We start from the raw sequence: 25,091 nt of genomic DNA, 5'->3' as shown, positions 1-25,091 counted from the left end.
CTCTTCCTCCCCAACCCACCCGTCCCTGCCCCCAAGCTCTGGCATCAGGGAAACAGGGCTTCAGCAAAGGTTCACCATGAATAATGTCCTTTGATGATGCAGCATCTCACAGAGGATGGCGGGAGCCAAGCATGGGGGGAGCAAGGGAATGGCAGGGAGAACTGATCACCCCTTGATCTCTGGGAGTAGCAAAGACTTGAAAGAGCTAATGCTAAACTAAGCCAGAGAGGTGATGAAGGAGGGAGGCTTTGAAGGGCTCTGGCAGGCAGGGCTTCATCTTGCCCACAGACCATATGCAAATGGCATGTAAAGTGGGTGTTGCAGCTACAGGGCACGTAGGGGTTTTTTTCCTTTGACACTTTTGATTTGAGCCACATCTCCAAGAACTATCACTGGCCTAGAGGAAGAGGGTCCCTAGAAGACCCTCACTCTGGAGCTCCTCCCCTTTGTTGCCGGGGTGGGGGGTGGGGGGCAAGGAAAATGTGTGTTGCATTGAGCTGAGCTGAGATTGGATTTGTGGGCTGTTCTTGGGGGTAGAAGTGGATGCTGTGTATGCAAGATGACCCGCATATGCCCACCATATACACAACTGGGGTGCAGCATGGGGGCTCCTCCAACATCCTGGGAGGGGTGTTGCGGGGTGGGGAGGGAAGGGCCAGGGCTGGAGGTGACACTGGGTGGAGATACTAGAAAAGAATGGAAGGATGGCAACCCATGCATCCTGCAGAGTCCTGCAGGCAGGAGCCAGCTGGGAGCCAGCCCTCAGAGCGAGGAGCCCCTCATAGCCTACAGAGGAAATGAGCTGAGCCAGGAGGACCTAGCTTGAGCTGATGTGCTAAAATGGCTCCTCATGGGGGTTAGGGGGCTCCAGGGTGGCTTGTGCCCCTCAGAAAAACAACCCAGACTTTGAGAATGCTGGGCTGGCTGAGCAGGGAGGCAGCAGAACCTCAGCCTCTCCCGTCAGGATGGAGCCCTGTAAAGCACCATGGCACAGGTGGGGCAACCGAGCCCCGTCCTCAAACTAGCACATGACTGATGGAGGGGGGACAGGAGGGAGACCAGGACTCGAGCCCTCCCCCCCCCCCAATCCCATCCCCTCCCCAGTCCAGAGAGCTGACAGTGCCTTCAGCCCTGGGGAAGGAAAAGCAGGATGGGGAGCAGCAGCTGCATATTCTCCTGAAATTGCTTCTGAAAATGACCAGACACTTCACTGGGAAAGTGACGACAATTTGGGCCCTGGGAGCAGGAGATGAGGCAGAGAGCGGGGGCGGTCAGGCTCTGATAATCAGCCCCCTCTTGCCAGACAGGATCTCCTCCGCCGGTTCTGAGAAGTCAAGGATGGGGGGAGCTGTGGGGGGGTGACGGAAGGCTGACGGGAGCCCGAGCTACCCTCACTCAGGGCACAGCCCCCCATCCGTCAGGGAAGAACTGACTCCTTGGGCCCTCTCCCAGCCCAGAGCAGGGTGTGCCAGAATGCGGGCTTGTGCTCAGAGAGCAAGACTGATCTGCAGGCAAGAGGAGAAGTTAATCAGGTCTCCCGCCGGCATGATTACCTGGGGCCGTGAGCTGCCTGCCGATGGAAAGCCAGTGGAAGCACCGAGGTGGAGGGAAACCCCAGCCTCGAGGCACAGTGAGCTCAGTGGTGGAGACAGGGAAGAGGCAAGGAAGGTAGGGATCGTGAAAGGAGGGAGAGACATCCAGAGACAGGAACAAAGGCAGCCATTTGTAAGCTCTCACAGAGCACATATCTACGTTTTCCTGCAAACATAGGAGCTCCTTTTTCCCTTAAGGTAGAGACCGGGATGGGTGAGGCTGAGACAACACAGTCTATGAGGAAACAGATATAAAGGGAGAGGGGAGATATTTAAAGCATTATACAAAATATTATGTATTAATATTAGAGTCCACAGAAATGGGGACAACGAGATGGTGTGAGACAGTTGAAAATCGAAAAAGAAAATAATGGTGATGACACAGGGAAAATAAATGAAGACAAGGGGGAGAGGGTCAGTCATAGGGGTGGGGGAGTCTGGGTCAGGGAGCCTCCCCCTGTCAAATGCCACCAGCTGCAGGCCCCAGCTGTGGGACAGTGATTAGCAAGATAACTGTTGGCAGGAGCAGCCTGGCATCTCTGGTGTATGGAAAGGAAGGGGGTGTTGGGGGGGGGGGGCAGATGTGACAAAGCTCAGCAATGAGCTTGGGGATGGAGGGGGCAATGGAGCTCCTGGGTGCAGGGGACGCTGCATTCCCCAGCTTCTTCAGCTCACGTGAGCCCTCCAGCCCGGGGCCTCTTTTTAGGCTAAATCTCCAAAGGATCCTAGTTTCCGCCAAGACAGGGATCCTCACTTCTTCCCTCCAGGGACACACTTAATGAATCAGCCCACTGGCCACCTGCGACCTGAGCCCCATCGCTGGCTGCCCCACCCCCACCCCAGTGTCTCCAAACTCCGCCAGAGCTCAGCCGGTCAAGGAGCCCGGAGACAATTTCCCTTCTTTTCCATTCTTATTATCTGCATTTGCTGGCTCCAAGGAACCTGAGGAGGAGAAAGGGGGTGGGGTAGCCGAAGTACAAGCACTGTGAAGGTGGGTGATCAGGGACTCACCCACACTGAGCAAATATGTGGGAAGTCACTTGTTTTATTAGTGGGCAAAGCAGCTGAGGGTGGGAGGATAAGTTCTAAGGGAGAGGGGCCCAGAAGAGTTTGGGAGAAGAAAGGTCCTCTTCAAGGGTTCCTCAATCTCTGAGCCCCACACCACGATCAGATCCTCCTGCAAACATGGGTGGGTGGGGTTGGCACGGGTCCAGAGAAGCTGCTGTCTCTGCATCAGGCCCCCACCTCTTCACTATACAGTCACTTCCAGGCAACGGCTCCCTTTCTTCTTGCATTTTAGCTTGCCGTTCCCATCATCCTCAGGGCCCTGGATGACCTTGACAGCCACACTACTCTCCTTGAACCTCACTGAGAACCTGGAGGGGAAACAGACAGAGGGGTAAAGCTGGTACTTTACCCCTCTCATCTCTACTCCCATATTTTCATGATGGTTTCCATTCTCCTTCTTAAAGGAAGTACATCTCTCCTCCCCTCGTGTCAGAAGACTCAGGGCCCCAGAGAACCTGAGTGGGGAGACTAAGAAACACCTCCAAACCTTGCCTTGACAGAATATGCTTCACTTTCTGACTACATGAATTTTCCCGGTCACAATGACCAACAGCTTGGTCATCTGCCCCCAGGCTGGCCCTCACCCCCAGCTCATGGCCTTACTTCTCAGTCACGGAGATTAGAAGCTGCCTCTGTGTGGCATCCAGCACAGCCTGGTACATTTTGGTTAGCAGTTCAATCACATGTTCGCTGACCAGCAGGAAGTCCCCCCTGGAGCCCACTGATGATATCTTAGGAAGGGGGAAAAAGTGGGGAAGGGATTCATTTTTCCCTCTGCAGGAGCAGCCTGAGAGGCACTGAAGGCCCAGAGTGAGAGGTCTGGTCCTCATCACCTACAGCCCACCCCAGCCCCGTGATGCCCACCACCTTCTCCAGCGTGAGGTACTGCACCCACAGAGCTCTGATACCTCATTCAGATGCAAGCTGAAAAGCCCATCCTTGAAGCTGGTGACTGACACCTCGGCCACACTATCTAGTCCAATGACGGTTTTGGCCTGGGACTTCTTGGTGTCTATGAGAATCACATGCCCCTTGGTCAAGAGAAGAATTCGAGAGGAAGTCTAAGGACAGAAAAGGAAAATGTGAGGAAAGGTGAAGATTAACCCCACCCTTCCAGCTACCAGTCCCAAGGCTCTGGATCAGGCTGTGGGCAGAAGTCCAGGGTGCAGGCATTCACCTTGCCATTGCCACGATTGACCTTCTTCACAGTGTCTGCCATCAGAACAGGCCCTTCCTCCCCGCCCTTCAGCTTCTGCAGCTTGGGGTTCCCTTGCAGCCCAAGGTAGTCACCGCAGAATGGAATGGGGACACTGAGGACACACAGGAGGTATGTGGTGGAGACAAGTTCCTCACCACTGACCCCCAAGGCCCTGAGCCTCCCCACAGTGAGTTCCCATGTCCCTTCCCCCATGCTCCACCATATCCTCTATCTCAGCATGGTCCAGGACCAACATCAGCATCCCCTGAGAACTTGTTAGAAAGGCAAAATATTGGGCCCCAGCCCCAGATCTGCTGAATCAGAAACTCTGGGCGGGGGGTGGTGCAGCAATCTGGGTGTTATCAAGCCTGCCAAGTGGTGCTGATGCACACTAGTTTGGGGACCACTGCCCTATCCCACCTGGGGGATCCTGTCTTTGCTCTGGATGAAACTGACTGTGCAGGGTCTGCAGGGCCCTCACCTCTGGGGGTAGGAAGCCTTCTTGCCCTTGAACAGTTCGCTGGCACAGAGCTTCTCCTTCAGGATCTCTACTTGCTTTGGGGACAGTCGATCCCGGAATCTCTTGCACTATGAGAGGGAGGGGCAGGGGCTAAGCTCGTGGAGGCAGAGGGCAGGCCTGGGGTGGGGGTTTGGGAGAACACTGAGAGGTAGAAGGAGGGCAGGGGCTGGAGAAGAGGAGGGACAGGGAATAGAATAGGCTCTAGGCACTTCAGAGAGGGCAGCTGCTGGAGGAGCACTGTCCCCCCTCAAAGGGACTCTGGGAGAGGGGGATGGAAACAATCAAATGTGTCAGCCCCAGGAGGAGGGCTATATGCCAGCACACAGCGCAAGGCCTACTCTAGACAGGTGCTCAGTACATATTTCCTGAATGGAAGCACACTGTGCTGAGTGAAATAAGCCAGATAGAAAAGGACAAATGTATGATTCTACTTCCATGAGGTACCGAGAACAGTCAAATTCACAGAGAAAGTCGATTATAAGTCCCAGGGGCTACAGGAGTGGGGAATGGGGAGTTACTGCTTAATGTGTACAGGATTGCAGTTTGGGCTGATAAAAAAGAAATACAGAGACGGATGGTGGTGACGGCTGCGCAATAGTGTGAACGTGCTTTATGACACCGGACTTACAAATGGTTAAGATGGCCAATTTTGTGATGTATGTTGTTTTCACCATGAAGAAAAAAAGTGGAAGAAGGAGGCAGAAGATGAAAATCAGAGGGAGGAGGAAAAAAAGACAAATGAGAGGAGTCGTGCTGGGCCCCACTCACCTTCCAGCGGTAGAAGAGCTGCTGTAGCTCCTGGTTCGCTGTGTTGAAGCATCTGTAAGGGGCCGCTGGCCACGTTCTGTCCAGGACGTTGGTAGACGGCAAATTGTTCCTCAGCCCCAGCAGGAACTTCTGCGTCTAGATTGGAAGCAGGGGGATTGGGAGTGGACGGATGAGAAGACAGACCTCCCAACAGGCAAACTCTCATCCAGGACCTGCCACCTGAAAGGAGGGAGGCCACCCAGAGTAAGAAGCAACAAGTAGAGCGAGGAGTCAGAAGGGAGTCACCTCCTGGATCTCTTGTGGGTCCAGTGTTCACTGGAGGCTGGGCAGTGAGAGCGTGAACAGGAGACTGGGAGGGAGGGAGGGAAGGGTTAGTTCCAAGCAGAGACCTGCTGCCCAGGGTAGTGAGGTGAGAGCAACTGAGATGAAAACTGGCTTCAGTATTTTGCTCCTGTGACTTCCTATTGTCTCAGTTCATAGCTGCCTACAGCTGGCTGCCACTGTCTGCATTGGCTATAGGACAGGTACCAAACCTCCCCCCTTCCCTGATCGGTCAAGCCTAGTGCCTCAACCTGGCATTCAAAGTCTTCTATTTAGGGCCCAATCTCATGCCCCAGGATCCCCTGCATGATCCCAGCACACCTCTCAGGTAGTGTTCCTCATCAAGCCCTCTGCCTAGCCCAGGCGTGATCACTCGGTGCCTTAGCCCATCCTGCTCTCAACTCAGCTGTGCCCATCTAGATTCTACCTATCCTTTCAGACACAGCTCGAAGCCCTCCCTGATTCCCTGGGCCAGGGCTGCCTCTCCTTTCTTTGAAGCCCCACAGCACTTTGTCTATACTTCTGTGTTTGTACTACTATTATCTGTGTGGAAATCTTTTCCCTCTTCTAGACAATGAGTCCTTGGGAGTCTGGATCCCAAGCTGAGTTCTTGTTTTTTTTTCCCCTGCCATTCAACAACATTTATTGAGTGTCTGCTCTGTGCCTGGCACTGTTCTAGGTATGGATACACAGCAGTGAACAGAACAAACAAAATCTCTATTCTCACTGAGCTTATATTCTACCGGGGGTAGGGAAGAACTCCACAGCAAACAAACATATATGTAAGGTCAGATAATTATATATGCTATGATGCAAAAAAGCTGGCCCTGAGACCAGAAATGAGCAGTAGCATATCCCAGAAATGAAAAGAAACTGAGACTGGATTAAATCGAGCAAGAAGAAAGAAGATCAGAGGATTGGTTGGTCAGGTACATTCATGAAGGGCCTTGTAGGCTGAGGTAAGAACACTGGCTTTTATTGGGAGTGAAATGGAATGCCATTAGAGGATTTTAAGGGGAAGAGTGACATAATCTGCCTTACGTTCTTTTTTATTTCATATAACTTACTGTCTTATTTTGAAAGTTTTTAAACTTACATAAAAGTTGAAGAAACATTACAGTGAATATCTGCATGCCACATATTCCTTACCTAAATCCACCAACTGATAATGTTAACAATTGGCCATATTTGCAGGCTTTCTAACACATGCACACATGTATACAAATGGGCATAAATACATACACACACTCACACATATATAAATCTTTGCTACCATATCATCCTAAAGTAGGTTAGAGAAATCATGGCATTTTCCCTAAAACTTAAGCACGCATCTCCCAAGAACCAGGCCATTCTCCTACACAAATCATAATTCCACCTCCATACCTAAGAAGACAAACATTAATTGGATACACTCATCCAACAGCAATGCATGCTCAAATTTCTCCTAATGTCCTTTATAAACTTCTAAAAATGCCCTTTGTAGCTTTGTTCTTATGCTTCCTGTTCCAGGATCGGATCAAGTATCACCCATGGCATCTGTTTAGTCTCCCCTAATCTAGAATAAGGACTCTCCAGTCTTTATATCCCAGGGAACACCCAGCACCCTGTTTGTTTGTGGGGTAGAATTATTGAAGGTATAGAAAATAGCTTAATCTTGAGTACTTCCAAGTTTTGGATTTTTTTTTTAAGTTTACTTATTTTTGAGAGAGAGAGAGAGAGAGAGAGAGAGAGAGAGAGAGAGAGAGAGCAAGTGGGGGAGGAGCAGAAAGAGAGGGAGAGAGAGAGAATTCCAAGCAGGCTTAGCACTGTCAGCATGGAGCCTGATGTGGGGCTCGAACTCACAAACTGTGAGATCGTGACCTAAGCCAAAATCAAGAGTCAGACACTTAACTGACTGAGCCACCCATGCGCCCCCAAGTTTTTGGAATTTTTATGAAAACTTCTTACTAACACATTAGGTTAAAAAAATTAAAATGGGAAAAGGGAGGGTATGCAGTATATTGCTATAATTCTCCAGGAACTATCCAAGCTCTTTGATTCCTCTGCTACAAAGATCTTGCAGGCTTGGTCTAATCACCTCCACACCTTGCTTTAAGTCCCCAAGGGGACTTGGTCAGGTCTAGTTTGATTTAATTCAATAAACATTCCTAAGCATTTCCTCCAATCCCTCATGTGCTAACTGATGTCGAAACTCTGAAGGTTTTCTTTTCTTAATTGTTTGTTTTTTCTAGATCTAGAAAGTCTTTCCTTTCCCTATATAGCCCTCCTGCCCCAGTAGGTCTCTAGGGGGAGTGGGGGGACAGTGTGGGGAAGCAGTCTTCGGCAGGCATTAAAACCCTGGGGTCAGATCACCTGGGTGGCTCAGTCAGTTAAGTGTCCGACTTCAGCTCAGGTCATGGTCTCACATTCCATGGGTTTGAGCTCTGCGTTGGGCTCTGTGCTGATAGAGCCTGGAGCCTGCTTCCGATTCTGTGTCTCCCTCTCTCTCTGCCCCTTCCCTGCTTGTGCTCTGTCTCTTTCTGTCTCTCGAAAATGATAAATAAAAGTTCAAAAAAAAAAAGTCCCAAGTCCTCCAGAATTAAGATCTTTCCTGAGATTTCATTGTGGACTTGCTTGCTATAGCTTCAGAAGAGCCGGAAGAAAGATACAATCCCTCCACTTTCACCCCTACCGTAAAATGGATCTTGGAAGGTTGAGTTAGGTAACCCTATGTCCTCACTCTGCTCTTCCATGAGGCTCAGTCTCTTCAAACTGTTGTTAGCCATCCAGCCCGTCTCTTCTCGGGCCTATTCATCATGGACCAGTCAGTGGGTGTGCTGGGACCCCTTCCTGCCCCAAGGTTGCCCACAGTGTCCACTCCTTCCGGAGTGCACTCTGATTCTGCCCCTGGGCCCTGAGGCACCAAAGCCCCATTCCTTCTTACCCTAGGACTTAATAATTAAGTACATGCAGATCAAAGAAACCCTTCCAGGGAAAGCTTTGATCACCTCTTCTCAAACCCCTCATCTTCCTTTTCCAAACCTGACCCTCCCTCCACAACCTCCCCTCCACCTTCCACCCTCAACCCTCACCACTTACTATGCTCTTATAGATGAAATCTGCCAAGGTGAGGGCAGCCCCCGACCGGAAGTATTTTCGATAATCCTTGCGGGCCTAGAAGGGATACATGAGAAAGGAGCCAAAGTAAAGATAGACAGACCTAGAAGATAAGGAGACAGAGGTTCTACTGTTTTCCAACCATACAAAGAGCACAGTTAGATAAAGTGCCGAGACTCTACTAGAGGGAGAAAGTAAAGGCAGACAAGCTGGCAATGAGGAAGGCACTCAAAGCCAAGTCAGGGACACACCCAGGTGTATACACACATCTCCCCAGTACGCACCCACACTCCCAGACACACACCCAGATGCAGGCATGCCATCACACAGAGGTATGCCCTGGGTGTGGGCAGGACTTGCTTTCTGCTACTCTTTCCCCCCAGCAGCTGGCACAATCCAGGAGAAACCATGTGGGGGAAGAACCCATGTGTGCGGAGGAAACCCCTCTCCCCTTCCGCATTACCTTCCACCCTCTCACAAAAGCCTGGATCAGCACCACTGATGCCTTTATCTTCGCATAGCGCTTCCTTTGCTGCAGAAAAACAATAGGCCTGTTAGAAAAAACTCCATCCCCTGAACCACCTCTCCTACTTCCCACTCTCTCCCTCTCTCTTTTTTAAATATTTATTTATTTTGAGAGACAGAGACGGAGACAGAGAGAGAGAATCCCAAGCAGACTCCACACTGTTAGCACAGAGCCCAACGTAGGGCTTGATCTCACAAACCAGGAGATCATGACTTGAGCCGAAATCAAGAGTTGGATGCTTAACCGACTGTGCCACCCAGGCGCCCCCGACTCTTTTATTGGAGTGAAAGGGATGGGACTTTAGGGGGCAACTGATACCATGTTGCCTCGAAACCAGGAGGAAATGAGGATCTGACTCTTGCGCATCAGCTGGTAGTGGGTGCGGCAGCGCCAGCCCCGGTAGATCTTCTGAATGAGCGTGGCCAGCTGCTGCAGTCTCAGGCGCCGCTTCTCTTCCAGGTAGAACAGCTGTGGAGAGGTGGAAGGTGGGGCGGAAAGGCTGGCCTAGGGGAATAGCACTCTCTCCTCCTGGAGCCCAGGTGCCAGGGGCTTCCCAGCCAGTGTTTTATTCATTCCATTGACTTCTTAGTGCATTCGTTTATTCGCTCACTCATTATTATTCTGTTAAGTGTTATTCACCTTAACAGAAACCTACTGAATTCTAACTCTGTCAGAGGCACGTGCGAGGTCTGGAAATTTAGACATGAGTGGCACATCACCTTGATCTTCAGGAGTTCTGCTACAGGTAGAGGCACTCAGAGTGGGTCATGCAAGCAGGGTGGGGTAGGAGCCCAAGGATTCAGTTTCCAGGGACAAAGTCCCTGCAGAAAGCAGACTTCCTCACCCACCATCCATCCCAAGTTATAGATACTCCCCTCCGCCCCAGCCTCTCACTCATGGACCCTCCAACTCTTCTGCCTCCTACCCCAACCAAACACAAGTGCACCCTCCAACTCACAGTCTTAGGGCTTCTGATGAAGATCTTCGTCTTCCCAAAGGCCAGCTCCTCTGAGGACAAGCTCAGCTCCCCCAGGACCTTCTCAACTCCCTCCCTACAGGAGCAGATGGGGAAAGCTACCAAGGGGCATCCCAGAGAAGGATCCTCTTTCACCTTTCCCCAACCTCTTATACCCAGGGAGAGGAGTTCAGGGCTTGAACAGACTTCAGAGCCTCTGCAAAGTGATCAGTTCATTTCCCCAAGTATCCATTCATGGAGTTTTGGCAATTTACGTGGCACTGTCTGTTCTCCCCACCACCCAGATGTTCCCTGCACTGCCCTTCCCTGCTCCCCCATCTCCCCCAGGAGTCTTACCTGTCTCCCCCATTCCAGCGAGGCCACGTGCTCCGCCCCAGCAATCGGTACCTTTCCAGGAAGGGCCCATACCTCTGGCGGTAGGCATAGCCCGCCCGACGCACCCGCACATTCTCTAGCAGTCCCAGGTACCGAGTCTGGACGGCCACCAGCTCTGACGAGAACTGACCTCGCTGCTGATGCTCATTGGGCTTTATACACCTTGGGGTGGGGGGAGAGGTGCAAGGCACAGGCATGAGGAGCTTCACCTTTGCAAGTGTGACCCATCCTGGTCTCTATAACCCTATTCTGGAGGGTTATTTTCAGAGGAAGTGAACACACTGGCCTTCCCAGCTTCACTCACTATAGCGTGGTTCCTACTAAAGTCTGATGCTCTCCCTGCCACAGGATTCTCAGTTCCTCATTTTTTATGAGGGAAAGGCCTTCTGATACTCTTATTCCAGAGACACCCTCCCCCCAACAATGGACAGGTTCTATAGTGCTGGACCCTGCATCTGCCATCACATATGCTGCATTTCCCCATGTACCCAGCATGTCACCTGATGTAGTTGGGGTTTTTGGAATATAAGTTCTTCATGAGTATGGCCACAGAACTCTTGAATTGGGCTCCAGCAGTTGGGGGGCGCTTGAGAGATGTCTGTGTGGGAACTCCTTCAGGGAACAAGGACCGAAGGAGGGGGTGCTGGGCCTTCCACATGGCCTGGGACAAGTCCCGGAAGAGTAGGTCATTGTTCTTATCAATGAAGCTGTTCACATTGTAAGTCACCTGTAGAGGAATAGCTATGGGTCTGGAGGGTCCATGACCTTGTCCCAGCACTTGGCACTCCCAATCTCATTGTGAAGTATTCCCAGATCTCATCTCCCCACAGGTCCTCCCCCATTGCCTTCCACCCATGCCCAGGCCCATTTCTACCCTCCAGCCCTGCATGTTACCTTGCCCGCATAGTGGCAGATGCGAAAGCAACTGAGGCCCATGGTGTGGTCATACTGGCGCTGGGCATTCTGGGTGACTTTGCTCTCGTAGTAACCATGCTTGGAGAAGACCTGGTTCAGCTTCGCTAGGAAGGTGGAGTCACTGACCACCCCAGGCCGTAGGCACTCCTCATCCAGCATGGCCAGGATGCCTTGCTGATTCTGGTCAGGGGAACAAGATGAGCCCAACTTAGACCTGATCCTCCAAGATGTCCACATCCTCACTGCTGTCCCTCTGCCCCTTCATCCTTTGCCCACTTCACCATCCTTACCAAGTGGGGCAAGGGGAGGGGGAAGGACAAGGATATTCAGGCAGTCTGGAAGAGGAGGTCTCAGAGATAACATAAAGATAACTCACGTGCTCAATGAGGTTACAGATAATGCCATTATCAAAGTAGTCCACCTTTGTCCACGGTATGCCCTGGCAAGAAGAGGCATGACAGGTTACAAGAGCAGGTCCAAGACAAGTCTCCAAAGACCTCACCAGACTCAGGCTCCCTCTCACCCAACCCACAAAGGACTCAGAAAGCCCTATAATTAAGAGGGGTCCTTGGTGTGGCTTCTGTTTAGGTTCCCATCCCTCCAGGTTGATGGAGAATTTGTGGGGTGGGAGACACGTGAAAGGACCCAGAGCAGCTGTGAGAGAGGGGTAGATGCTGAAGAGAGCCCTGTAGGTGGTGTGGGGTGAAGATCAGGGTAGGGATTGCCCCACTGTGGAGTGAGGAAGGATCCTTGAGCATGTGCAAGAGCAAAGGCCACACTGTTCTGGCAACGACCAATAAAACCAAAGCACATGAGTGAATTTCATCAAGCAACAAACCTAACTTGATACATCTTCAAAGACCTACATCAGTGCTTTTCAAACTTGCATGGCAGTCAGCTAGAGGGCTTGTAAAAACAGACTGCTGGGCCCCATCCCCAGGGTTTCTGATTCAGCATGTCTGGGATAGAGCCTAGGAACCTGCCTTTCTAACACCTTTCCAGGGATGCTGCTGGTCCAGGACCACACTTTAAGAACTACTAATCTACCTGATACTTTGGGACTGTATAGTTTTTGTTTTTGTTTTTGTTTTAAGCAAGAATGGTACAGAAGGAGACCCAAAGACAATCGTTCCCCACTTAGGGGTAGCCGCAGACAGGATAGCTTCTGATCCCACCCAAGGGCCAGCCCTCCCAGACTCAGACCATTCCCAGGTGTGGGGGTGTGGCTGGGGAACACTCTCCCACCCCCTCACAGATCTTCAGGGAATGTAGAGTGGAATTAAGTAGTTGCCTTCCCATTTCATCCCCAAAATATTTTCCCCAACTAGTTAAATGAAGTATGATATCCTTACAACCCTGTGTAGCTGTAAAGATGCATCTTTATATACGATATGGAAAGATCTCATTAATTGATGAAAGCAAGGGGTAGAGCAGAGCATATTCACTGCCATTTGAAAAAAATTCTGTGGGAAAATAAACTTCTACATTTGCCTGATTACACATAAAAGACCTCTGAAAAGAGGGCCACTTTAGTTGCCTCTAGATGGTTGGAGAACTAAGAGGCTGGGGATGGGCTGGGAGAGAGCCCTTTCTTTATATGCCTTTTTAAGCTTTTTGAATTTTGAGGCATGGGAATATATTCTCTAGTTGATCATTTAAAATTTTAAGATAAAAACACGAAAAACAACTTAAAAAAAACCTTTCCCACACATTGTGACCACATTGTCTGAAATTCTGCTGCAGCAGATTCCCAAGGGCTCACAGGCAGCATCCCTGGCAGCGTTTTGATGAGTGAGACTCTCAGCCATTCACACTTTGGGGGGAATTAGCTCAATCAGATAGCTTTTCTAACACCTAGCCATAGAAAGCAAGCCTTCTTGCTGAACAGGGGAAGGAGTGTGGAAATGTTGAGCCATGGGGAACTTCTGGGGAGGAAGTCTGGGATCAGGGTGCTACATGAGGAGATGGTGACATCAGCCAGGGCCCGAGGAGACAAAGAATTGTGAGGTGTCAGAGAAGAGCACCAAAATGGATGTGGTGGGGTGACAAGCCTGGGAGAAATGTCCCTTCTAAATCAGGCTCACAGTGTGCCGCAGGCCACGCACAGCTGTCACTTCACCCTCGTGAGGACTCCCCCCACACAGCCTTCCATCAGTCTGCCCCTTGCTGGCACGGCCTGGGGTGGGAGCAGGGGACTGGGGGATGGAGAGCAAAAACTAGGGCTTCTTGATAATGCTGCACTGTTGAGCAGTGAAAGGGGAACTTTTTGTCCTTTGTGTTCCCATCTGGGCACGAGTGAGAGGAAACCGGGATTGAGGAGAAAGACAGCCGTGGCGCGCACACCAGCGTCACTTTGGAGAAGGGCTGTGAGGGAAGGCTCCACGCACCTCTCTCTTATATTCCTCTTGCTCCTCTTTCAGCGTCATCTCGATGAACACCTGCTGCAGCTTCTCATTGCAGTAGTTGATCACAAACTGCTCAAAGCTATTGTCCTGAAGGAGGGGACCCAGGTTAGAGAGAGAGCAGCTCAGTCCAAGACCCTTCCTCCCTCTCAGCCCCACGCCTCCCCTCTCGCAAGCCCCTCCCTTTGAGCCTCCGCACCCGAACCCTAGGGATGCAGGGTGGCTGCAGTTGGGGGAAGCTCTCTCACCTCTAAAATTTCAAAGCCGTAGATATCCAGGACCCCCATTACCTTCTTTTTCTCCCCGCTGCCCACCTGAAGAGGAGGGAAAGATAAATCTGAGGACGGGCCCCCTCTGCACACCAGGCCAGGCCCTTCTGGGGCGGGTGTGATTGGAGCAGAGGGCAAACAGAACTCGGGTGAGCTTGACCAGTTGTGATTTTATTCTCCTTCCTCCTCTACACACTAGGGGCCAAGCAGAGGGAGGAGGGAAGGAGGGAGATGTAAGCAGATTCCAGGATGGTGCTCCCAGGGGACGAGGTAGAAAGACTTTAAAATCTTCTGAGGAAAATAACCATCTCGTACATTTGTAGAGCAATTTAGAAAAAATTCTATGTTCTTACTTCATTAAACCTCATGATAACCCTATATGGTGTGATAATTCTCATTTTACAGATGGACAGATCAAATTTCAAAGGGGCTAAGTGTTTTTAAATCCCATTTTCCCCTGTTGCCTTTCCATAATAGCTTCTGAATTGAAGGCATTTTCATGTACAAAATTAAAAAAAATTTTTTTAATGTTTATTTATTTTTTGAGAGAGAGAGGCAGACTGCAAGTGGGGGAGGGTCAGAGAAAGAGGGAGTGACAGAATCGGAAGCAGGTTCCAGGCTCTGAGCTGACAGCACAGAGCCTGACGTGGGACTCGAACCCACAAACCGTGAGATCATGAGCTGAGCCTAAGTCGGATGCTTAACCGACTGAGCCACCCAGGCACCCCTCATGCACAAAATTTTTTAAATAATAGCTCTATTTTTATCTAATTCACATTCTATAAAATGTACCCTTTAAAGGTATACAATTCAGTGATTTTTCAGTATATTCAAAATGCATATGGGGGTGCCTAGGTGGCTCAATCGGGTAAGTGTCCAACTCTTGGTTTTAGCTCAGGTCATGATCTCACAGTTCATGAGTTCAAGCCCTGCATTAGGCTCTACGCCGACAGCACAGGCTCTGCTTAAGATTCTCTCTCTCTCTTCCTCTTTCTCTCTGCTCCTCCCCCACTCTCTCAAAATAAACTTAAAAAAAAAAAAAAAGTGTATGACCATCACCACTACCTAATTCCAGAGCATTTTCACGATCCCCCAAAGAAATCTTGTACACATACCCATTAGCTGTCATTCCACCTTCCCCTCTCCCTCCACTCCAAGCCCCTGCTAACCATTAATCTACCACCCTCTCCATAGATTTGCCTATTACATTTCATATAAATGGAATCACCTTTTGTGTCTGGCTGCTTCCACTTGAATGTTTTCACGATTTGTCTGTGTTGAGCATGTATCAGTACTTCATTCCTTTTTATGGCCTATTTATTTATTTATATCCCATTGTATGGATATACCACTTTTATTTACCCATTCATCAACTGATGGACATTTGAGTTGTTTCCACTTTTTGGCTATTATGGGTAATGCCTCTATGAACATTTGGGTACAGGTTTTTACATGAACATCTGTTTTCAATTCTCTTGGATCTATATCTGGAGTGGAATTTCTGGGTTATATGGTAACCATGTCCATAATTTTATCTGATCCTCACTATGAAGGAGGTAGGCATTAGCATCCAATTTTCCAAATCAAGAAACTGAGGCTCAGAATCTCTGTGAAACTAAAAGGCCACACAGCTGGTAAGCAGGGGATCCAGACAGTCAAACTCAAAAACCAGAGATGCTTCCACAACAACACACTATTGGAAGGAACTGTACCTTACCCTTCATCCTTCTTACTCTCTTCATCTCAGAACCCGAAGTATAGGGATGGTGACCGGGACAAGAAAAGCGAGGCAGACAGGAGAGTGTTGAGGGAGGAGAGCAATCTCTCACCTTGATACTCTCATTGATTCGATTCACTATCCAGTTGAAAAGGCGGCTGTAGATGTTCTTAGCCAGAGCATCCCGAGCATACTGAGCCTGTCGGGCAGAGCCAGCTGGTTAGGATGGCAGCCACAGAATAGTCTCAAAATCAGCCCCCTCCCATAGGGCCCTTACCTGGGTGAAGTTCAGTGTAGTGACCACCTCCTCTTTGGCTGTTTTCATGGTCCTTGAGCACAAAGCTTTCTCTAGTTCCTCTGAATTCAAACCTATCATTTCCCCAATCTCCTGGACTCCTGGAGTGATGAGGAAATACAACATGGCCTGAAAGAGAGCTATCTCCTAGGGAGGGAGGGCTGAGAAGTGACACTGCTAGGAGACTGGTCTCCCAAGGTCTTGGGGATATCCTTGCAGCCCATCCATAACATGGCCCAAGAGGAAACTCTGGGGAGAGGAGAGGGAGCTGCGGACACTTTAAATGCATTATCTACTTTATTTTATTTTTGAGTAGGCTTCACACCCAAAGTGGAGCCCAACGTGGGGCTTGAACTCACAACCCTGACATCAAGACCTGAGCTGAAATCAAGAGTCAGACACTTAACTGACTGACCCACCCAAGTGCCCCTGCATCATCTACTTCAATAGGAGAATCTCCTGAAATTCTTTGCAAAGACTCCACTTAGACTCAGAGATGTGTCAGAAACAAGGTCTAACTTCATAACCTCACTCCAAAATGCCTCACTAGGAATTCTTAATGAGTGTGTTTGGGGTAGAACTCAGGAATGGCTGAGTGGGACTGAATCGGAATGAAGTCAGTTACTCAGCAGATGGTGGACGAACAGAAATTGTAGTAGGAGATTCAGGGAGCGGCTTAGAGGGTACCAGCAGGGCGGTACAGACCTCTCCCATCACGGATGCCACTTGCTGATGTCCCATTGGCCTGGGACTCATCTGCTAGCTCCACGTTCCCCAGCTTCAGCACCAGGGCCGTCACCTCTAGCACCTGTTGAATCTCTACCTCCGAGAACCCAATCACAGTCATTGCATTCTGGAGGAGATAGCAGAAATGAGAAGTTGAACTGTGGTGCCAGCTCAATGCCTCCCTTCTCAAAGCCAAAGCCTGGGCTCAGGGGATAGCCTAAGGCCCACCCTGGGCACCCACCTGTACAGACTTGAAGTTGGAGGCATCGTCCATGCCATCAACTCTAGACACTTTCTGGTTCAGATAGGCATAATGACTTGTGTCCCGCTTGAGCTTCAGGGCCTCTGCAAGGGTCAGTATGAGAATCTGATTCAACATTCAATCTTTTTAAAGTCACCAACTCTAACTATGTGCTTTCATTTTATATTCACAAACTAGTTATAATGAATTTTGATAGGTTTTTTTGTCTATATGCATCATAGGGTATAAACCTCCCTCTAATTCTTATAGGCAACAGAAATTCTACTTTTAAATGACCAGTAAATTGTAGTGGCCTTTCCCATCAAACAAAGTAGGCTTGGATCCCTGTGCTGAATGTGGAAGGCAATGATTTCATGGGGAGTTAGCATTTAATCATGTACTTTATATCCTTTGGCAACTAGAAAACGTTAAAGTGCTTGGGAAGAGGGTTAGTACCCAGGCTCTCAGGAGTCCTCCGGCCTTGACTCTCATAGCCCTTGCCCTAGCTTGGTTTACTCATTTATTCGAAGGAGCCATTTTTGTTTTCGGTTCGTCCCCTGCCTCCTTTGTTTTGGGATCATTAATTCCCATTATAATAGACTAAATTTTCAAGCAGTATTTAGAGTTTGGGTATTCTTAATTGTGGGGGTTTTCCTAACTTTGATGAAAGAAAAGACTCATTCTGCTCTTCTTCCCATCCTCAGGGTTCTCAACAATAAAAACAAACAAGCCAACCCTCCATCCTACTCAGTTCTCAGTGGCTCAGAGAGGAAAGACGGGTGAGCACATATCTCCCACCCACCCAGAGCCTCAACACCTCACCCTAGGCCTGGGTTGGCTCATTCATTATTTGTTCAGTAAGCACCAACAAAGTTGCAGGTACTATGTTCCCTAATCCTGACCCCTCTCCTGGAAACTTTCCTTGGACATTGTGGGGCTGAGCCAAAAGGCTCTCTTGTGTTCCCCCATGGTGGATCTCTATCCCAGTCCATAACACATGGGCTACGTTTTGTTTTTTCTGTCTTTCCCACAAATGAACAACACATTGGGACTGTGTTTTTCGTCTTTGTTTTCTGTGTGCCTGCTTGGCATACATAAACTTTTTTCTTTTTAATAAATGAGTCAAGGTTATGATCCAAGCTGTTCACCTGAGGTGGGAAGAAGTAGGTTAAGCATGGAGCTTGAGGGATATCAATGATCAGTTATTCAAATGATCTGAGAATCAGGGAAAGTCCCTCAAACTAGAGTTTAATGACAGCTTCCCCTGAGACACAGATTTTGAAAGAGGAACCTGCTAAAGAAAGGTGGACAAAGAATGAGTCAGAAAGGCCCTGGGATGATGACACCAGGGAGGCCCTGTCCAGACTTAGCTTAAGCCAATGGGTAACAGTCAGACAGAATAAGATACTGGTGCCTATGATTCGAACAAATTGAGCACAACCAAGACTACTGAGCTAGGAAGGAATAATGAGACCTGTGGGGGCTCTTGAACCATGGAGATCCCTAGGAGAGGAAAAGAGATAGGCACAAGTCCAGCAGAGAATAACCAGGAACCAAAAGGACAGGTCCTTGGGGGCCATACACCCACACTGCTCACAGCTAGAGGGGGCATTGGGAGGCAAACTCTGGCAGGGCCAGAAGTCCCACCAGACTCTGCAGTGATGCCCACCCAGAACCACCTCAGGCCCATCCAGCACCCAGGGCTCCCCAGGACAAGGAAGAGGTCTCCATGCCTTCTGCTCCTACAGCCACCCACACAGGCCTATTGAACATATCTGTCATCCCTAGAAGACCTTAAGTTCTTCGAGGACAAGAGGCATGTTATCTTATTCAACTCTGCATTGCTAGAGGCTAGCACAATGTTCGATAATAGTAGGTGTTCAAGAGATATTTGATGAATGAATACATGAAACCTCCATCAAGCCATCTAAGAAGAAGAAATCAAGGACAGGGACTGGGTGAGGCAGATGTAGACCCAGAACAACTTCAACTACTGCTCATCAAAATTTCTTTAACACTTAAATATCCTGTCTGATTTTCTGCTGAGCTAGCGATTAAGTCCCTTAAATTGAAGATAGGAAAGAATGGTAGGTGGAAATAAGTGTCCCATTTCTGAAGCCAGCCTGGGAAAAGAGGAACCCAAGCAGGACAGAGGAATAAGAGCAGGTCAAGAGACAAGAAGGTTTATTCCTAGCAATACAATCCCAGAAAAAAGAGGAGAACACAGAGGTCAGGGGATTGTTTCCAACAATGAGTGGATGAAATTCAGTGTGAGGAATGCAGGAAGAAGGAGCCTGAGGGCTCAGGGAAAGAGGGCTGCAGGGGTGCAGAGGGGCCCAAAGGTTCTAGGGATTAAATGGAGGTTGGGGACCTTCTTCCATGTGTCTGGGCAGGCACGTACCCAGCAGGTGTGCATCTGCTCCGGCCAGTAGCTGATAGAAGATGTGGAAGTTCCTTTCTCCTTCGAGCTGCTTCACCACTCGGGATTTCTCAAGCAGGTCTGGCAGGGAATTAGAAAATAATGTCTTAGAGCTCAGGGAGATTCCACAGCTTCCCTCTAAGCTTGCCCTCTTCGCTGGTGTTCCTACTAGTAGGGAAGCCTCCTGGTAGCCTACTATTCCTTCCTACGGTTTCAAATCACCAGAAAGGGACACTGTGGGATGGGGAGAAGAGAGAGGTGGTAAGCAGAATGGGGAGACACGTACAGTTTGTGATGACTCCACCAAGGGGCGATCCTTTGAAGTCAAACTCAATATCCATGTATTTTCCCTACAGAGACCAGAGAGAGAAAGAGGTTTTGCTTCCTCTTCTTCTCACCACCCCACCCAGGAGGGGTCTGTGCTGCATTCCTCCTTCTAAAGCCCCCACACCCTCTCCTCCCAGGCCAGGGAGATGGTCACTCACAAATCGAGAGGAGTTGTTGTTGCGAATGGTCTTGGCATTGCCAAAAGCTGCAGAGATGAGAGAGAAGGTGAGGTAACTGAGGGAAGAAGAGGGGCTCGAGAGAAGGGGAAGGAAGGACATCTTCTAGTCATCAGGCCAATCTCAGAGTTTTCAAGCTGAACAAGAACAGGGTAAGAGGGTGTAGGGCTGAGTGTCTCTGGGCCAGCAGGGTGGAGGGTGGAGAGGACAGAGACTGGGATACTCACCCTCCAGCACCGGGTTTGACTGAAGCAGTTGCTCCTTCACAGAGTTCACCTGCTCCCCTTTCCCACAGACAGCCGCCACATAAGACATCACCAGCTTACTGGCCTCTGTGCAAGAGAAACCTTCACATGGATCCCCACCACTCTCCTTAGCTCCTGTCATTCCAGCACCATACCCCTCAGAATCAGAAAAAGTGGGAAGGAATTTCTGGGGTGGGGCAAGACCAGGTCTGGCTTGGAAAGAGATGAGGGGGTGGTTCCAGCAGTGACTGCACAGCCTCCCCAAGCCAGGCACCTCACCAGTCTTGCCGGCTCCGCTCTCGCCCGTTATGAGGATACACTGGTCTCGGTCCCGGTCCCTCAGTGACTGGTATGCCACATTTGCCAAAGCATAGCTTGGGAGGAGGAAGCAGGTGAAGACTGATGTGGGGCTAATCCAAGACACTACCTTCCACTCAATCTCCAGCCTCCAGAGTCATCCACCCTCCTCACTTGGACTAGACTGAGGTAAGTGATAGGCCTAGGAAGGGTCTTCCTGGGGCCAGTGGGGAAGGGGAAGCCGGAGAACTTCCTTCAGGAGAAAGGATCGAGGAAATTAGGGTGTCTCACTGTCAGAAGTTAGGGCCCTATCAGCCTTCCCTCAGTTCCTTTACTTACATATGGGGCTTCAGCTCATAGAAGGTATAGTCCCGGTATTTGGCAATGAACTCTGGACCATAGATGGGCAGCTGCTGGTAGGGATTCATGGAGATCAACACATTCCCAATGTAGGTCTGGAGCCAAAAAAGGTAAAGAGAATGAGCAGCGGTGGGGTTAGGGGAGGCTGAGAGGGGAGAAGGGAGTGGGAGCACATGAACTCTCTGACCACATACCCAGAGCCGGGGGCACGCATATGCACTCACATAAATCTCCTTGTTTTCATAGCGCAGCTGGAGGTTCTTGAGCAGAGGCTCCTCCTCCAGGGGTTCCAGGAGCACAAGGTCCCCCACCCCCACAGAGTCTTCCATGAGAGTCATGTCCAGAGGTTCTGCTGATCCTGGGAGTAAGGAGTTCAGTTTGCTGAAGTCTGCTCTGCTTTAGGGGCCAGTAACTGTGTGTGTGTGTGTGTGGTGGGGGGGGGGGGGCAGGTGTGTGTGAGGAGGGCAGAAGGACCTAAAGAGCCTTCTCCAACTCTGGGCCCTAGAGACAATCCTCAACCTAGGGGTCCTCTGGACTAGTCAAAGCTAACTGTGGGAGGCTGCAGAAATTCTCCCCAGCGGGGAGAATCCTCTGCTCCCTGGGTTAGGGCTGGTGGGGGTGGGGCAGGGGTGGGACAGGACCACCTGCCTTTGACCAGGGTAAGGAAGGCACCCAGCAGGTAGCACCTGGGGAAGCACAGTTGTTCTTGCAGGAGAGGGGGCTGGGGAGGAAAGGTTAACTCTGAAAACTTGCTCTGTCCTGCGCTGAGGCCCTGGCCAGGGTCCAGACTCCCTGACCCTCTGCCCCCACTTCTCCTTCTCAACTCTCTATCTCTCACAGCTTCTATTTCAGTCACCCAGTCCACCCAGAACCATTGCAAAAGCTCTTCCAAAGATCCCTCTCATTGCCACATCAAGATTCATCTTTTAAATGGGATAAGTTGATGAGTTAGAGGAACAGAGGCAGAAGTTCCTCCATAAAAGATTAGAATACCCTGAAGAGAATAAAAGTTTGGTTTCTCCAACATCAAGTAGGTGTCAGGATCTCTGGATGTATCTATTTTTCTATCTCCAGTTTTTATACCCATTGCTGTAACCTTCCGGCATGGACTTTGCCCCATAGGGACACACCCAGCTTTTTAGCAGCTGGTGGGAGTGGGCAAGGAGGAACAGAGTTATTGTGGGGCTCATCCCCTGCACAGTGGGCACATGGCAGGTGTAACCGAAGGAGGAAGCCCAGCCCTCCTCAGTCTTGCCTGTGGGACTGAGTAGGTGGGGTGGCCTGGAGCAGGACAGAATTATTAGTACAATGGTCAGGGCTACTCCCTAACAGGAATAAAAGAGCCACATCCTCCTAGTCTCCAGCAATGCTGAACCTGGGCGGGGGAGGGGAGGGAAGCAGGAACTGAAGGTGGGGCAAGAGGGGAACACAGGCTGCCTTCAGCCTTCAGTATGCCTCCCCCAAGTTCCAGAAAATGAGAGCACTTGTCACTTCCTGGAAGGACACAACTGAGAAAGCAATAAGAATACTGACAGTAGCAATCGCAAACAATCAGGTGCCATGGGCCAGGCAGAGCTCTAAACACTACATATACTAATTCATTTGGTGCTTACAAACAGTATCCTCACAAAGTAGAAACTACTACTATTCCACATGTTCCAGATTAAAAAACAGAAGTTAAACTTTTAAGTAACTTGGCAGACAAGGGTGAGAAACAGAAATAGGGCTGGAAGAAGCCATCTTCTTTGGATTTGGATTTGAGGGGAGTGGGAATGTGATTGGTTGGAGGTGGGAAAGGGAAAAACAAAGCAGCTCCCAGATAGGGCACCCCAAAAGATGCGGAGCAGTGACAGGTCAAGGCAAGACTCACCCAACACTGGAACAAACTAGGGTGTAACTTCAGTGTCCCTTGTAAAATGGTGGATGAAATCCCAATTTGACAGGAAGGGGGCATAGGAGTTCCAAGGCACCAAGGGTGGAGAGATGCCTTCGTTATTGGGAGCTGTCCATGGTGTCGGGCAGGCCAGGAAAGAGGTTGCCCTCCTCTTGCCAGTGTCCACTCTTCTGACCTTCCACTGTGCTGCCTCCTCCCGCTCAGGCTCCCTGTGCCAGTCAAGCCAAGAGAGGCCAGAGACGGCTGCTCAGCACAAAGTCCAAGGCTGTTCCTGTTAAGGGTGTGGCTCACTTAACCCTTCACAGGCCTGAAGGCCCAGAGGGAGATGCTCGGTTACATGAGAAAGTCCACTCTAGGTAGGAAAGGGTATCTGGCTGGGCTTAGCTGAGAGGCTCAGGTAGAGTTCTTGCTCCACTGCCCCCAAAATTTGGAAGTAAGAGCAGGAGTGGAATTTATAGCTAAGGAAAAGCTTTCCAAAAAGTCGGGAATTTTGTCAAAAAGGAAGGTAGGCTGGAGTGTCTTCCTAGGAAAGAAACAGTACTTCCCTCAAACCTTCCTATCTCATTGAGAGTCAGAGGGTATTAATGACATTATTTGGAGAACTAAGCAGACAAAATCCCCAAATTCCCACCCCCCATAAGTCAGCCCCCACAAACAGACCCAAAGACTAAAGTTAGTAATACCACCTGGCACCTGTATAGATGTCAGTTTCATTGACTCCCACCTGTATCATCTCACTGAATCACAACACCCTGTGAGCTAGGCAGTGCAGCTACTCACTCCATTGAAAAGGAAAATTAGAGGCAAATACTGAGGCTCAGAGAGGTTGCACAGACGGTATATGGCAGAACCAGAAACAGAATGCAGCTTCCTGACTCTAAGTCAGCCATAGGTTTCAGCCCAAGTCTTGGTATTTCTGATTTTAATCCTTCTGTGCGAGAAACCTGAATGAGACCCCGAGACGCTGCTTCCTGGGTACAGCTAGAAATAGATGCCTCCAATAGATAAGAAACTTATGCTATCCTATTTTCCAGGGCATCCCCTCACCCACCCAGGAAAATTCCTAAACAACAGGCTCCCTCTGCCCACCATCCTCTCTCCCAGGCATGCACAAAGAGCGAATTGGGTCATTACACACACTTAGCTGAAGATAGACCTGATCCTCCAACTACCGGCCACAGCTGCTTGGTTCAAGGTCCAAACTCTACTGCTCTCGCAGAAGCACTCTGCATACGCCTGCATATGCCTGGCCCATCAGCAGCTCCATTATCAACCTGCCCTTACATGATTTATTGATCTACTATATATATCTGAAGGGAGAAAAAAGGCAAGGAAAGGAGAGAGCGAGCAAGCTGAGTGGAAGTGCCATTGGCACACAACCCATGTACAAATGGAAGCAGTATCTGTGTCAGAGGCAGAAAGGGCTACAGATCCCCTATTTTACATGGAGAAAACAGACCTGGGGTGAGAAGCCACTTTCCCAGGATCACATGACTGCAAACTCGGCAAAGCTGGAACCAGAACCCAGGTCTCCTGTTCTCCAGGCCAGGAATCCGCAGCTGCCTACAGCTTGGGGTTTATCTGTGTGTCCACCCACACACTCATTTACTGAGTGCCTTCTATGTACTCACACAAGAAAAATGATTCTAAAAAATGAGATGGCAACCTCAGACTGAGAAACAGTGGCATAAATATCACAGCTAGGGCAACGTACCATCCTGGTTTGTCTGGGACCTGGGGCGAGATGTCTGAACACGGGAACTTGGGATACTAAAACTGGGAAGATTCTGGGCAAACTGGGATGAATGGTCACTCTGAATTAATGAGCTACAAGTACACATTCAAGTCAGTGGGGATTTTAAGGTCTGGCAAAGCATTCCTGGGTGGGGAGGGAGGAGGCAGGGAGGATGCAAGACTGTGATCTTCTGATCCCCAGGCAAAACTGAAGTAACTTGAGCTTATTGGTCTTCCTCCACTGTGATTCTGAAACCCCCTTCCTCTTCTCCCCACTAACATTTCTAGTCTGCATAAGGGGCATGAGGGAACTTTGGGCGTGATGGAAATGTTCTTTATCAGACTGTGGTAGTGGTTACACAAGTGTCAATCAACTCCATTTGTCAAAACTGGGCAAAACTTAAAATTAATTTTATTGTATATAAATTATACTTTGAAACAGCTGGCCAAAAAAAAGGAGGAGGAGGAGGAGGAGGAGGAGGAGGAGGAGAAGAGGAGAAGAACAAACAATTCTAGGGGGGCCTGGGTGGCTCAGTTGGTTAAACATGCGTCTGACTCTTGATCTCACCTTCAGTCATTATCTCATGGTTCATGAGTTCAAGTCCCACATTGGGCTTCTTGCTGGCAGTGT

At 49.7% G+C, this 25,091-nt stretch overlaps 1 protein-coding gene and 1 long non-coding RNA gene across 3 annotated transcripts; one reads left to right on the top strand and one right to left on the bottom strand.

The window, feature by feature from the left end:
* Positions 1–2,617: 2,617 nt before the first annotated feature.
* On the bottom strand, positions 2,618–24,931 carry MYO1A (myosin IA). 2 transcript variants are annotated; one of them, XM_040491664.1, is made up of 28 exons: positions 22,703–24,931; positions 21,057–21,190; positions 20,812–20,927; positions 20,455–20,549; positions 20,158–20,262; positions 19,913–19,959; positions 19,714–19,777; positions 19,410–19,508; positions 17,009–17,112; positions 16,747–16,894; positions 16,024–16,142; positions 15,859–15,945; positions 14,009–14,074; positions 13,746–13,850; positions 11,735–11,797; positions 11,338–11,538; positions 10,944–11,170; positions 10,405–10,605; positions 10,051–10,144; positions 9,411–9,560; positions 9,030–9,098; positions 8,549–8,623; positions 5,147–5,281; positions 4,340–4,446; positions 3,838–3,970; positions 3,569–3,721; positions 3,264–3,391; positions 2,618–2,968 (listed from the first exon to the last, which is right to left on the bottom strand). In XM_040491664.1, the coding sequence occupies exons 2-28, from the start codon at positions 21,168–21,170 to the stop codon at positions 2,845–2,847; spliced, it is 3,129 nt and encodes a 1,042-aa protein (XP_040347598.1). In that variant the 5' UTR covers positions 21,171–21,190; positions 22,703–24,931; the 3' UTR covers positions 2,618–2,844. The 2 variants fall into 2 exon arrangements, with proteins under 2 accessions (XP_040347598.1, XP_040347599.1); XM_040491665.1 differs by lacking the exons at positions 20,455–20,549; positions 21,057–21,190; positions 22,703–24,931 and having other exon boundaries at positions 20,812–20,910.
* LOC121040894 (uncharacterized) lies at positions 3,399–17,323 on the top strand. The gene is made up of 3 exons (XR_005795489.1): positions 3,399–3,409; positions 11,447–11,451; positions 17,126–17,323. It is a non-coding gene; the product is annotated as an uncharacterized LOC121040894 (long non-coding RNA).
* Positions 24,932–25,091: the final 160 nt, after the last annotated feature.

Source organism: Herpailurus yagouaroundi, unplaced genomic scaffold (assembly GCF_014898765.1).
Source record: "Herpailurus yagouaroundi ecotype Mexico unplaced genomic scaffold, PumYag 182, whole genome shotgun sequence".
NCBI lineage: Eukaryota > Metazoa > Chordata > Mammalia > Carnivora > Felidae > Herpailurus > Herpailurus yagouaroundi.
This window is presented reverse-complemented; position numbering and strand designations above follow the sequence as displayed.

Bases quoted from the DNA above. Each gene is read 5' to 3' on its own strand.
- MYO1A (XM_040491664.1), bottom strand. From the start codon at position 21,170: ATGACTCTCATGGAAGACTCTGTGGGGGTGGGGGACCTTGTGCTCCTG. The intron at 11,171-11,337 runs GTAACATGCAGG...ATTCCTCTACAG, and splicing joins TCTGCCACTATGCGGGCAAG to GTGACTTACAATGTGAACAG. The intron at 2,969-3,263 runs GTAAGGCCATGA...TTTCCCCTCCAG, and splicing joins CTAATCTCCGTGACTGAGAA to GTTCTCAGTGAGGTTCAAGG.